The sequence below is a fragment of the Pantherophis guttatus genome, chromosome 2 (assembly GCF_059756535.1).
Source record: "Pantherophis guttatus breed Tessera chromosome 2, ASM5975653v1, whole genome shotgun sequence".
NCBI classification, from domain to species: domain Eukaryota; kingdom Metazoa; phylum Chordata; class Lepidosauria; order Squamata; family Colubridae; genus Pantherophis; species Pantherophis guttatus.
The window spans coordinates 93,439,398-93,454,576 of NC_142064.1; the positions used below are offsets into that span (position 1 = coordinate 93,439,398).

Here is a 15,179-nt window from a genome sequence, read left to right on the forward strand (position 1 = left end):
AGCCAATTTAATTATCAATATTTTAAGTATAAAAGGGAACAGCAACATTTATATGTTGAATACATACATCTTTTTCTTTTTGGAAACTATCTACTTTTTCTTTCAGCATCTTGTACTCAAATTCTAGTTTGTCTGCTTTTTTGGATTCTTCAGACAATCTGTTTTGAAGTTCAACCACCTGCAACAGCAAGAAGGATCACAATGTATCGATATAAAAGTGTAAATCTTCATTAAGAGCCAGTAGTAAACATAAGATAAATCACAACAACTTTTAAATTGATACTTTCTTTTTCCTTCCTTCTCTTCAACTTCTCATTTCAATTAATTAGACATATTCAAATCTACAACTATGGTATTTCAATGCTAACTTAAATGCTGGTTAAAAATTTATAATGTTTTAATCTTTTAAATTCTATACCAAATACAGACATAACAATATTTTTCCTGTTAGGTTAAGTAGAAGTTTCAAAATCCTCCACATTGGTCAAACTAAGAGACACAGGGAATATACAGAAATTTGCGTAGGTTTCTTCTCATAACAATAACTTATTGTATTAAAACCTAGCAGTGACAATCAGTACTGTGGGGAAACCTGGAAATAAATAAATAAATAAATAAATAAATAAATAAATAAATAAATAAATAAATAAATAAATAAATAAATAAATACATACATACATACATACATACATACATACATACATACATGCATGCATACACACACATACACATATATGAAATAATTAATAAACCACTGTATATTTCTGAGTGCAAGACTGTAATTCCAGGTTTTCCAACAGTACTGATTGCCACCGCTAAGTTTTAATACAATAATTCATTGTTATGAGAAGAAACCTAAGCAAATTTATGTATATTCCCTGTGTCTCTTAGTTTGACTAATATAGAGCGTTTTGAAGCTTTTACTTAACCTAACAGGAAAAAATATTGCAATAGTTTAAGTGATAGCAATGTTAATAATTGGACTCCTAGCATTGAAAAGAACACATGTCTTTATTGATGAAAGAATAAGGTCAGTTAACATCCCACAATCACTACATATTTCCCATTTTGATTTGGCAAAATTATACTTCCTATTCAAATCTGTTCTTTTACTGAGCTATGTAACTAATAGAAATGAATACAATAAGGATATATACCAACAGATACAAATGAGAAAGAAATTGGCAAAAAGAATTTGATTTGAAAAGTTATCTGACTCCCAAATGACTCTACATAATTAAAAGAGAAGGGAAAAAACTGTTACAATTTAACAGAGAAAACAACATATACATCCAGACAAAATCACTCAACATGTTACCAGAAAAAAAAACAACCTAGGGGTTTGGCAAACAACCTAACCTTAGGCCTGGAAGGACATCATGCCTACTCCAGCACCCAAGCTACCACACCACAGGAGTGGTGTGGTAGCTTGGGTGCTACCACACCACTCCTGTTTCTACTTTCTCTCAGGAGAAAATGGCAAAGTGACCGGCATAAATTATTTTCAAGACAGTCAAAATTATATTTTTGTTCATTCCTGTTCTCACCTGCCTCTTATATGTTTCCAATTGGCTGCGAGCTGCATTGGCTTTCCTCAGTTCTTCTTCCAAGCTCACCGTGTTTTGCATGTACATTGTGTTTTTCTCTTCCAAAAGTTTTACTTGCCTCCGAAGATCTCCAAGATCTTCTAGCTTCTTTTTGTACGAGTCTACTTGGCTTTCTAACTTGGCTACTTTGTCAGAAGAGTGCCTAGAAGGAGAACTCAATTATTAGAATCTCTTTTCAAATATATTTCAGTTTATTGGAAGAATAGCCTTAGATTCATCTGTTTAAGTAAATATTAAAGCTGTGCTACTTGCAGGGAAATGGGACAGGAAAACACATTCAGCAATTCTTGATCTTCACTGAAGACAGGGTGTATACCTGACTGCATTTAGCCATGGCACATTGGGACTTTCCAGTGTTGGGACCTCAATCCTCTTGGAAACAGACAACAGGAAAGTCCATTTTTCTTTTTGTATTTGGAGGAACACTTCCAAACTTGAAGGGGTCTCTAGACAATCCTATGTATCCCTAGAGTACTTGCCAGTTCATCATCTAAGATCGCTTAGCAGCTGACATTAATTAAAAAGAATTAAAAAGATGAATTCATAACAAATTAATGGAGACATAATCATCCTATAGCATAATATAAAACTGCCCAAGCTACAGTAAATGGACAGCTACTGCCCAAAAAATGAAGATGGGGCCCAGCAGTACAACTATAAAAAACCCATGTCCAGTTCTCACCTTGATTTAACCTGGAAGTAGAATCTAAGCATCCAAATAAATTTACATTGGTGTTAGTGATCTTGCTTACTATAGTACTTTATATTAATTGGACCTACTGGACAATTTTTAGGGAACATGACATGTAATAATTGTGTTATTGAGCATAGCCAACTTTAGGGGCAGGGAATCTGAGGGATCACCTTTTTCTAAGAGTCTCTACCCATCTAACTAGATCAAGCAGAATGGGCATGCTGCAGATCCCATCAGCCAAAAAATGTTGAATGACGGGAACCAAAAGATGAGCTTTTTCCTCAGTGGCACCTGCTCTATGGAACATCCTTTCTTCGGAGATTGGAATGGCCTCAACCCTTGTTAGCCTTTCATAAGGCCTTAAAAACCTGGCTATGTTCCCATGCCTAGGGTGCTGAATGTGTTAAGAGGCCCAGGTTTCTTGGCTGTATTGCTAACTGCCCAAGTATCTCGCTCCTATGTATATTTAATCTGGATGTTTTTAGTGTTTTTAATGGTTTTAATTGTAATGTGTTTTTTTTAATTGTAAACTGACCAGAATCACTGACTGAGATGGGTAGCTATAAAAATTTTTGAATGAATGCAATGTTGGATTTATTCTAATCAACAGATAATGAAACTATATAAGAAAATATATAACGTAAAGCAGGAATGTCAAATTCACGGCCCACGGGCTGAATGAGTCACACGCTGGCCACGCCCACCCCCGGTTTAGTGAAGGGGGAAAAGTCACAATACGTCACATGCTGCAAGTTTGATACCCGTGACCTAAAGAGTTAAAAATGATTTACCTTAATACATCCATCTCATCTTTCAGAGATTGAGCTTCTTCAGCCAGATTTGTTAATTCTTCATTTTGTTGCCGTAAGTCTGCAATTTCCTTTTCTAACTCTTCGCAACGAATTCTATAATCATCTTTTGCTGCTTCTAATCTGAAAGAAAATACTTCAATATATTACATAGGGAAAAGTGCTTACAATCAAGACTTCCTTGTATCTACTTTAAAACAAACAGACAAATAAATAACCCTGAATTATGCCAATATAAGGAAAAAATCCCTTGAATATTCAGAAAACATTCAACAATAGCAAATCATAACTTTCACTCCCTTAACATTTGCAGAAACTATAATTTAATTTTTATTGAGTACATATATTCAGGCAGATACTTTGGGACTCCAGGTTGATTCAGAGTCAATCAAGTGGCTTGTATGATTGTATTTGTCACTGCCATGTTGTGACTTTTAAAGCTCTATGTCATATCACCGTATGTGAGTTGAGTGGCCAATAACAGTGAATCTATTTAATAAATAAATAATATTACTTAGTAAAAAAAATTATACTTATGCATACAACCTTTGAAAACCATTTGTTTTCCCTAAAGTAATGAAAGTATTCTGTGGATCTAGGTCAAGCTACCAATTGGATCCTTCTAGGCTGCACAGCAAATAATTAAACAGAAGAAATTAAACAGAAATATATCCAAGAAGTTAGAAGCGAGACATCAATTATGTATTTAATTATGTATTTTTAAGGTCAGAAAAACAAACAGCATTAATGATCAATGCCGCTTTTATGCAAATCTGACATAAAAGTGGTGAATTTAACGGCTTTATATTTTTAAGATTATTGGCAACTGTAAAACATTTCACAATTTTTTATCTAAATCACCATCAACATAAACATACACATTTTCTTTCAGCTGTTATTACTTTACCAAAAAAAACTCTTTTAATCCTTAGGATCCCAGCAATAGAGATTTTAATTTACACCTCAAACTGACCCCAAAAGTGTTACAAATAGACATACCACACAAACACTTAGCAATTAGTAAGAAAGCTTTTTAGTACTTTACTCATGAAGTACTTTTAGAATCTTACTATCTAAATATTGTTGGCTGGTGATCACAATAATAAAGATTATGTAATCTGACTGAAATCATTGTATAGGATCGGTGGTGGCGCAGTGGTTACAATGCACGATTGCAGGCTAACTCTGCCAGGAGTTCGATCCTGACTGGCACAAGGTTGATTCAGTCTTTCATCCTTCTAAGGTTGGTAAAATGAAGACCCAGATTGTTGGGGGCAATATGCTGTCTCTGAAAACCGCTTAGAGAGCCATAGTTTTATCCTGATTTGTTTAATAATAAAATTAATTTTAAATTGATTTGAAACTCTTCATTCTAATGGCAGATAAGAATGAAATGAGCATTTCTTAGTGGCTAGTACATTATTATGGAATTCTCACCTGAAGGTTTCCTCTTGGAGTTGTTCCAACTGTGTCTGGAGCTGTAAATGTCTTCGTCCTGCTGGACTGTTTGGGTCTTCTATGGAATCAGACTGATTTAAGCGTTCCATTAAGACCTGGTTCTCTGCTAGCAAACTACTTTTCTCTTCCTGCAATGCAGCAACCTGTAAGCAAAATGCAACAATAAATGCACCATGTTTGACCAAGAGCATACTTTGTAATACTATGAAAAAAACAGCATAGCACTTTGAATCAGAACTATGAGTTACCATGAAATATCCTTTGCCAGTACCATTTCCTTCTAGGACTAACAACTGGGGCTCATGTATTTGATTACATGTACAGTAGATATATTCTCTATCCATCCATCCCCACCTATACTCACTCACCTATACCTTACTGCTTAACCAAAATAATTTGGATGTAACTTCTTCTGAAAGTAAAATACCTTGAAGGATTCTTCTATTATTACTTCCATTATGAACTCAAGATTGCAATTCTATCTATAGTTAATTTGGAATTAATATTTTAATGAAACCAGAAAGATTTATTTGGAAACACTAAAAATTGATTTGTAATGATATTTTAAGAACTAGATTATATGAAGTTCCCCTAAAATACCATCATCATCACCATCACCATTAAGGATCAATTAAATGCAATTTAAATCTTCTTCACTGAAAGTCATACAGTATTATGCTGGTTCAGTACAAATTGGCAGATATGTTTTTCAATTTCCCAATCTAGGACTGAAAGACAATGACTCGCTCAAAGTCATTCATTCCTAAAAAAAAAAGGATTAAAACTTGAGCCTCCCTACTCCTAGTCCAACCCTTAACTACTAAACCACACTGATTGTCTCTCTCTGAAAATGTTAGAGTATTATATAAATATTCTGTGGTTTTTCATAAGGCAATAAATCTACAACTATGTCCATGCAAGCCCATACTGCCAGGTATAAAACGCTATTCAAAACAATGATTTGAACTGGCTACCTTCATCTGATTCACTAAATTAAGATGAAGGAATTTGTAGCAATAAAATATAGTGCTCTGTCAGGTCAATTTCCCTTTTTTAACAGTATACACTCAATGATTGATTGATTGATTTTAAGTTATCAATAATGATGTTGTGTACCATTGGTTCTGACACAAACAAGACATTTGCTCCTCATGCATTGATTCTTTTTATGACCAACCCTAATTTATTGGTATACTTGAATAAAACAGACTTTGATTTGCTATGAATCAGGAAGAAAGTAGGGAGGCTTATGTAGGACACTATAAAGGCAGAGTTCTACTACTAGAAGTAATTCTACAAGATTTTTGAAGTCTGCTTGTTTGTTTAAAATAATGTATTCATTATTTCAGTCAACCTTACAGACTTGTTCACTTATGAACCAACCCAGCTCTTTCAACTTTCATAGGAAGGATTTGGGGTGTTTTGATAGGGTGACAATGAGCAAAGCAAAAAAACACAATGTGGGAACACTGTTATTAGGTGGACAGGGTTGTTCAGTTTCTCCCTGTTTGGGGTGATGATCTGCAGGAGTTTTCTTTGTTTTCTAACCCAGGTGTAGCATATGTCAGAGCACAAATTATCCTTTCTACCTCAGAATGAGAAATTATACAGTGGCTGTAGGTTCATAAAAAAAGCAGCTGAAAGCCTACAGACTACCTTCCCCTGTTCATGCAACATGGCAAATTATAGCAAAATTCTGTGCCTACTTGCATATCCAGTTCATGGCATCTCTGAGCAATTTCTTCTTTGGTTGCTAAGGCTTCATTTAATTCTTCCGTTGTTTTCTTCAACTGTGTTTTTAAATACAATATATTTATTAAAAATAGTGGCATGAAAAATAAAAAAAGAATAGGGATCCAAACGATTCATTTATCTGTATTTAAAATTATACATGCCCTCCTAATTTATTTTGACAAATTATCTGCAAAGCTTTCTGTTTCATGGAGATAAAACCTACCAGAATATTTTTCTATTGTGTGTGCATGGCAAAATCTTGCATCTTATGAGATATGTTTCTACCAGATATACTAATTAACTTTGGAGCCACAGCATCCAAGTCATACAAATCATGGAACAATAATATTAAAATATAATTGTAGTTAAGTTTCAATCATGTATCTCTGGGTGCAGCTCTAATGGAGGACAACCAGAGATGGCATCAGATTAGAGGTATGTCATCCTGGAGAAAATCTATCTATGTGGTCACTAAGCATCCACAAAGACTTGATGGTATGTAATTCATCAGGTAAATTGAGGCATTACAATCTTTCAATATAAGAAAATGTATTATACATAATGCTTTAAGCCTTACAAGCTTTCCCCTTAAAGAAGTAATGTGTTGATTTCAACTGTTTTTGTACATGGACCAAGAACGGAAATACAAGAAACAAAGATAAAATCTGCAAAGAGTGTTTGGCTATTATAACAAATGCTTATGAAAGCTATTATTTTGTTGTAAACAGTTCAACATCACAAACATTTTGTATCAGCAGTAAACCAGGAAAGGTGGCTTCTTTAAGGAAGAACTCTTACCAGGTCAGATTACTTGATCTAATCATCTCATTTCTGTCTAGTCTATCAGGTTCTTGCTCATTTTTAAGTAAAGAAATAAGGGACTCAACTGTATATCTGCATTAGAAGTATATCCATTCCAATTCAATGAAATACAAAATGTTTTTGATGTTGAACTGTTTACTATAAAATAATAGCTTGCATAAGCATTTGTTATAATAGCCAAACACTCTTTAATATGGCTTTAGATGTATCATATAGTAATCCTCAATTTACGATGACAATTGAGCCCAAAATTTATGTTAAATGAGAAATTCGTTAAATGAGGTTTGCCCCATTTTACAACTTTCCTTAACAGATTTGTTAAGTGAATCACTGCAGTTGTTAAGTGAATCTGGCTTCCCCATTGAATTTGCTTGTCAGAAGGTTGCAAAAGGTGATAACATGACCCTGCAACCATCATAAACATAAGTCAATTTTATCTTTGACCATGAAGATGCTGCAAAATAAATGTGAAGAATGGTCATAAGTCACTTTTTTCAGTGCCGTTGTAATTTCTAACGGTCACTAAATGAACAGTTGAAAGTCAAGGACTACTTGTCAAGCCCGATCTCCTGCTTGACAACACATATGGGAGGAGGAGAGGAGGCCGTGGGAATGCGATCCAAAGATACAAACCTACTTGTGTAAAATAAAGGCAACTTAAGAACAAATAGTGTATCCAAAGCAGGCTTGATGTTGCCTCAAATGCTGGGAAATAATTCGGACATATTAAGTAAATTATTTTTGAAAAACATTAAACATAATTCCAAATTATTTCAAAGTTTAATTCTGTCTAATGAGAATAATGGCATGAAACATAGTCCCAATTATATTCAATACTATATTGTTGCATTATATTGAATAATGTATTAATGTACAGTGTTTAATAACATGAGTAGCATTTCTCTAAAATAATCAATTTTTTAAAGATATGAATTGGCAAAGAACCTGACTGCTAGTGTAAAAAGAGTCATAACATTTTTGAGATAAAGCCAGTTTAACAGTTGAGATGGCAGAGAAAGAAAACAATGCTACAAATGGAATTAACAATTTGATTTTATATGTAAAGAGACAATATGAAAAAATACTGGGTTCTTTTACTCAATGCCAGTAGTATCAGTTTTATAAAATCAGATGTTTTTGCATCTCCAGCTTGCCTCTAAATAGATTTCAAAATTTCTCACTGGACCTGATAAACAGACTATGCTTTGACCTCATTTCTGGTAATAAGATTTAAAAAAATCAAAATGTGGCATAACAGTGTCAAGGCTGCCTTTTGGCAATGATACTAACAGAATAATTATGTTACTTTATTGATGTTAATTGCAACTCCTACAATTTACCAATTCCAATAAGAAACTAATTTGCTGTCTGCTTCCTTTACACTTTTCCAAATAAACTAAAGAAATAAACTGATTAAAAACAAAGCAAAATAGATGGGTGGCTCCAAAATTATGCAAATTGAACTCTACTAATAGTAGGAAAAACTAGCCGTAGGTGTTACATACCTGACGGTCAAGATCAACGTAACCATCATTTCCAGCAGTGACCGGAGACTCTTTACTCATCAACTGCAATAAGATCACACTGGATTAGAAAAAGCAAAAGACTCATTTGTATCTGTGTAAGAATTAAGGGCATTTAAAATATAAGGTACTATATTATGGGTGTTGGATATGTCCTTATTTAATCAAGAAAGCAATTTACATTTTATTGTTTGGGTCAACATAGCTAATTTTAGGGAGAGAGATAAGAATTAGAAACATTATTTTTAATATTTAAAAAAATGCTTGTCCTGGATATATAGAAAGCAATATTTCTATATTTTCATCTTAAAATCCCTTACTATTCCAGTACAATGTTCAGGTTAGGAAATATTAAAACTATACATATTATAACATCAGGATATACTGAAGGAATCTCACTTATTATTAAGTCAGTAATATATGAAAAACTTTTAAAATTTGACCCAAAGGTGCTTTTTTTCAAGAGGCAACTGGACTTTCTGGTTTTTCTTTGAAGATGTTGAAGCACCTTTGGGACAACCATGACCTGGATGACTGAGAATCTCCACAGACTTCTAAGATTTGATTTTTGCCTTGTTTTGCTAGAAAGATATATATTTTAAACTAAGCAGAGGACACCACAGGTTTAAACTATGAAATAAGACTATTCATGCCAACAATATGATTTTTTAAAAAACACATGCTTACGCTATATTTTTCATATCTCAAAAACTATCCAAGATTATATTATAATCCACATTTAATAATGGTATGAAAAACATATATTGTTTTATTTAAAAAATGAATCCAAATTTGTCACAATAAATATTTTAAATATTTAAATATTTTCCTTATTCAAAAACAAAAAGATCTGATGACTATGCTCAAATGTTTTCTCCAATTTTCTTGAGATTAGTTCCTCCTTTTTTTGCTTCACTAAAAATTATTATAATTAATGCTTTATTTATTGAGGTACAAAACAATTCCTCCATCACTGCAGGAACTTTTTACTACTCTGTAACTTATTGCTACAAATACTTACACTGTTCATAAATTAAAGTTGCCACACAGAAGAGAAACAAATATTGTGATATTACCAAATATATTGCTATTCAGTAAGATATAGGATACATCAGAGTAATAAAATTAATTCCTCAGCTTTAAAAAAAATATCAATAAATGAAACTTGATTTGCAAATAGAAGGATTTCAAGTGGTGGTATTACTGAATGGCAATTGCAAACAGACATTCTAAAAGGAAGGAAGAAGATATTTTTGGAATATGTAGCAGTATATTATATTTATACTATGTAGAAGTATTCCACGAGAAGAGTGCTCCACTCCTCTGCTCACAATAGAATACCTTATGCCACCGGGCTTGAAGTTTTGAACTTGGACAATCTGGAACTACGCCGCCTATGGTCTGACCTAAGTATAGTACACAAAATTGTCTGCCACAATGGCCTACCTCTCAACGACTACTTCAGCTTCAACCACAATAATACATGGGCAAACAATAGATACAAACTCAAGGTAAACCGTTCTAAATTCAATTGTAGAAAATATGACTTCAGCAATAGACTGGTCAATGCCTGGAATGCTGTACCCGACTCCGTTGTTACATCCTCAAACCCCCATAGCTTCAACCTTAAACTGTGTACCGTGGACCTCACCCCATTCCTAAGAGGTCCGTAAGGGGACATGCATAAGCGCACCAGCGTGCCTACCATCCCTGTCCCACTGTCCCATTTATTTGTACTCATTACCTGTGTTCATGTCCATGTTTATACTTATATCTTTTATCGCGTACCTGTTTGACAAACTAAATAAAATAAAAATAAAAAATAAATATTCTGCTCTTGAAAATCTCGTTTTTCTACTTTCATTCATTTCAGAGAAGCAAGTGCCTGAACTGCACCAACATAGGGGCCTGGTGGCTCAGCAGACTGATAGCATTGTGATTAACACCAGCTGTCTGCAATTACTGTAAGTTCGAATCTCACCAGGCTCAAGGTTGACTCAGCCTTCCATCCTTTCTAAGGTAGGTAAATTGAGGACCCAGTTTGTGGGGGCAATAAGCTGACTTTGTAAATATACAAAAGTATGAAGGCTATTGCTTAACGCATTGTAAGCCGCCCTGAATCTCCAGAGAAGGGTGGCATATAAATCAAATTAAAAAAAAAATCTTTTGAATCCTTGGTATTGATCCTCTACTATCACATTAGCGCGGGTTGGTTCTTAGAGATTTACTTAGTATACTACCTCTTCATCCCCATTCCCAAAAAAGTCCTATATAAACCTACTACTGCACATACTACAGGATTAAAGGAGCAAAAATAAAACAAAACCATAAATGTAAATATATAGCTCAGGATTGAACCGTTGGGCTATTGATGTTTTCTGAACTTGATTTCCTTCTTGCAGATATTTTATTACCAGACGAGGTAACATCGTCAGAGCTCTGAAGTGGGCACCTAATCACCCCAGCAAGCAACAGAGAATAGCATGGCATCAAGAAGCAGCAATAAATTCATCCTGCTCAAACTGATACATGCCTGGTAAGATAAATTGCAATATATAAGCAGAAAACAAAGTCAATGTCAGAGCACTGATAATGTTATATAGCCTGATAATGAAATGTATCCAAAAAGAAGAAAATAAAGTTCAGAAAAGACATATAGAATATTTTTTTTTCTCTATGCATGTAATTTTGGAGGGACAATTCCATCAGCCATCTTATACCAGTTTGCAAGTCTTTTTTTTAAAAAAATGGAAATTTTGAGAGTCAGTTTGAGAGCAGAGCTAAGCCATGAGACAGTGTGCTGATCAGTTGTTTGGCAGCATGGTAGCAGCCTGTTCCAAAGGTGCTTTTTCAAGAGGCAAGTGGACTTTCTTCAGTTGTCTCTTGAAAAAGCACTTTTGGGATAACCATGACTTGGATGAACTGAGAATCTCCATAGACACGATAGCAGCAATGCAGCCAGCAAAGCTGGTTGTTATTCATTTGTCAGCACACCACTCAGTATGTCCCAATCAATTCAGTGATATTTACTCTCAGGAAAGTTCACAAAGATTTTCCAAGTTATTAAGCCTTCCCTATTTCACTAATAATAAAGAAACTCAGTCGTTAAAATATCTACTGCTAAATATCCTATTTAAAGGTTTGTTGGAAATTAATAGGAAAGGGAATGTAAGTGGGGGACCAAGTATTAACTTTCAGAAATGTAAATATTCTACATGAAAGCAAAGTGGAGCATACCATTAATTTATGTTTAAAAATATTTCATCTATCATCTGATCAAATTTGTGAACTGTTAAAGATTCACATAGTATGAATTCTGGAAACCAGTTCCGCTATATAACTAAGATATGTGTCTTTTAACTCCTTACCTCCTGAATGGCTGTCATGACCACATGTTGAACAGATTCCTCCATCATCATGATGGTCTGAATATATTCTGTAAGAGAACAGTTGTAATAATTCATGCATAGAAAGTAATCATTCATGCTTAGGAAATTCAGAAAGATATATAGTCCAACATACCAACCATACTAAAATGTTCATTTTTTCATTTAGTATGGGTAAATTTTTCTCTTTTAACGTATGCATGATCTCTTTTAATGTATGCATGACAAAATAAACGTTCTTCAAAGGGATTAATTTTAAGCAATAATAGGGAGACTATCTCTCTACCACAACTATGTTACTAGCCCTGATACAATACTAATACAAATCCATGCATAGGAATTGAAGAATGCATACTTCAAGTGAGGAATGCCTGAGTAAATTAAAGTTCATTTTGGCTCACAATGAATTCTTTTAATGGGCTTTTAGCATTACATTTAATTTCTATTCTTTCATATTTGCATTCTGTATTTTAATTATTGTTAGCCCTTTTAAGTATTCAGATAAGTAGAAAGGTGAGATATAAAGTAAATAAACAAAGATACATAAATGTCTCAATTATTATTATTTTGCATTTCTCTATGCAAGGGGATAGTAGGACTGAAGAACCGAAACTGATTAAAAGAAGTCTCTTATAAGCAAGTCTAATACACTTCACTCCTAGCAGTTAATTATAGATGTGTTATTTAATAAAAACCACAAAAAGTGGCACAGCAGAAGCAATAAAGAAAATTAAAAAGCTCTGCAGGCATATCTTTCCATCTTTTAAAAACACAGATGTATACAATCAATCCATCCCATTCCCCCTTTGAATATTTCATAAAAATTGTTCCTAAACTTATCAAACCTTGATTGTAGCTGGGCATGCAATTATCAGTTGTGACAGTCATGACTGTGTGGACAAGTTCCAGTTAGCCTTGAGCACAGGCCGTATCATGTTGCAAAATCAGTTTTAAAGAAACAACTGAGGGAAGCAAAATATAAATGTCTATATTGTCAAAAAGAATTATTCTACAGCATATTCTTCAGTTCACTGAAAGATGTAGCTGTAAGCAGTTAAGTGACAAATTTACCTTTCCAACATTCATTTTGGTGATCCTAATAGAAAAAGTGCTCAACAGAATACAAAATACTTTCTGGTTTCATGTGAAAATAGGAGATACAAAACATCTAACAAATCTTTTCCTATCTATATACTGCCTTCCAACTATGTCAAGAGTACAATTTCCAAAATAGCATACCTTTTGGAGACTAATTCCAGGAAATACCATCTAAATATAAGGTTAAATATAAGATTGTAGCAGGCAGTACTGTTTATTAATACACATATTTGATTTATATCTCACCTTTCTGCTTTGGCAAGCAGTTAAACAGAGTTAGTAACAGAATACAATACAGCAATATTTTCTATAGCACAGACCAAATCAATATATTATGAGAGCCTTTCAACTCTTTAGTCATCATTAAGTATCCTACACCACTATTACATTTTATTTCTGCTTCATGACAATGAAAAGACCAGTAATTTGTGTGGAAATCAGCAAAAGGAATATGGAATGCAAACAATGAAGCAATGAAACCCAGGCTCAAAAGCAGTAATTGTGAGAGGGACCTTGGAGTCCTAGTGAATAATCACTTAAATATGAGTCAGCAGTGTTCAGCAGCAGCAGCCAAAAAAGCAAATACAATCCTAGGTTGCGTTAACAGAGAGATAAAATCAAGATCATGTGAAGTACTAATACCGCTTTATAAAGCCTTAGTAAGACCAGACTTGGAATATGCATCCAGTTTTGGTCACCATATTATAAAAAAGATGTTGAGGCTCTGGAAAGAGTCAGAAAGGACAACAAAGATGATTAAGGAGCTAGCGGCTAAAACATATGAGGAACGGTTGTAGGAATTGGGTTTGTCTAGTCTAGTGAAAAGAAGGAGTAGGGGTAACATGATAGCAGTGTTCCAATATTTGAGGGACTGCCACAAAGAAGAGGGGGGTCAGCCTAATTTCCAAAGCACCAGAAGGCAAGAAAGGAAACAACGGATGGAAACTAATCAAGGAGAGAAGCAACATAGAACTAAGAAGAAATTTCCTATCAGTGAGAACAATAAACCAGTGGAATGGCTTGCCTTCAGAAGTTGTGGTGCTTCATCACTGGAGGCTTTTAAGAAGAGACTGGACAGCCACTTGTCTGACATGGTATAAGATTGGACTAGAAGACCTCCAAGGTCTCTTCCAACTCTGTTATTCATAGTATTTAGAGAAATGAAATGTAATAAAAAATAGTGATATCAAGCACAATAAATCAGTAAGGCCCAGACATGTAGAAATGGGAAAGATGTGCTCTTTTAAACCAATGCTATGAATGACTGAAAAATCAATCTGAAATGATTCAGAAGTGCTTTGAATGTAGGCAAGCATAGCACTTCTCAAGTAGTCATTACAGCAGTCTGATTAAAAAAAAAGATGCTGCTGCTTTAAGGATTTCCATGTAAATCTTAAAGCACCAATGCCTTTTTCTCAAGTTGGCTCACTACTGACTCATTCTGGGTCAAATAGAAGACATTAAACTAATTTTCAATTTTTTTAACACTCATCAAAGAAACTGGGAAAAAAAAACAATGCCAATGATGTCTGTGTTAATAAAACAAACAAAAGCTGTATATCCAGTTTGAATAACGTACCATTTTAATAAAATACCAACTAACCTTGTTTTTGTTCACAGTTTACAGCACAGCCTAAAATAAGCTGAAGCATTCTTCCAAGCTCTGCTGCATCAGAGTGTTCCCCAATCAAGTTAACATCAGGAAGGATAAAATCATTAATTTGTTGCCCCAAAATCTGTGCAAGGATAAAAAATATATATATTAACATATTTCCAGGTTTCAGGGCCTAAGTAAACAGAATTGCAGGATTCTGGAATCTAATGAGAGGAAATTGTATTATTCATTCTGTAAACTACCAGCCAGATGCATAAATCATTCCTTCCTGAATTCTGCAAATCCAGTTTGCTAAGCAACTAACAGAAAGCTTTTGTTTTTGTGTCTCTGACATATCTATCTCCTATTAATAACATCTGTATCCCCATACCAGACATCTAGCAAAGCTCTCCAGCTGAGAAGTCAAAATGGTTGGGTTGTTCTTAAATGGCTC

The 15,179-nt window shown here is 34.0% G+C and overlaps 1 protein-coding gene across 1 annotated transcript in view; it reads right to left on the bottom strand.

Moving 5' to 3' along the window:
- Positions 1-15,179, bottom strand: part of HOOK3 (hook microtubule tethering protein 3) — a 52,533-nt gene that overhangs the window by 20,505 nt on the left and 16,849 nt on the right. The window contains exons 5-12 of the mRNA XM_034410688.3: positions 14,735-14,867; positions 12,016-12,083; positions 8,630-8,692; positions 6,275-6,358; positions 4,548-4,711; positions 3,093-3,233; positions 1,548-1,749; positions 68-178 (exon numbers count right to left, since the gene is read on the bottom strand). Of these exons, the coding sequence (XP_034266579.1) occupies positions 68-178; positions 1,548-1,749; positions 3,093-3,233; positions 4,548-4,711; positions 6,275-6,358; positions 8,630-8,692; positions 12,016-12,083; positions 14,735-14,867 (966 nt within the window). The remainder of the gene's footprint in view (positions 1-67; positions 179-1,547; positions 1,750-3,092; positions 3,234-4,547; positions 4,712-6,274; positions 6,359-8,629; positions 8,693-12,015; positions 12,084-14,734; positions 14,868-15,179) is intronic.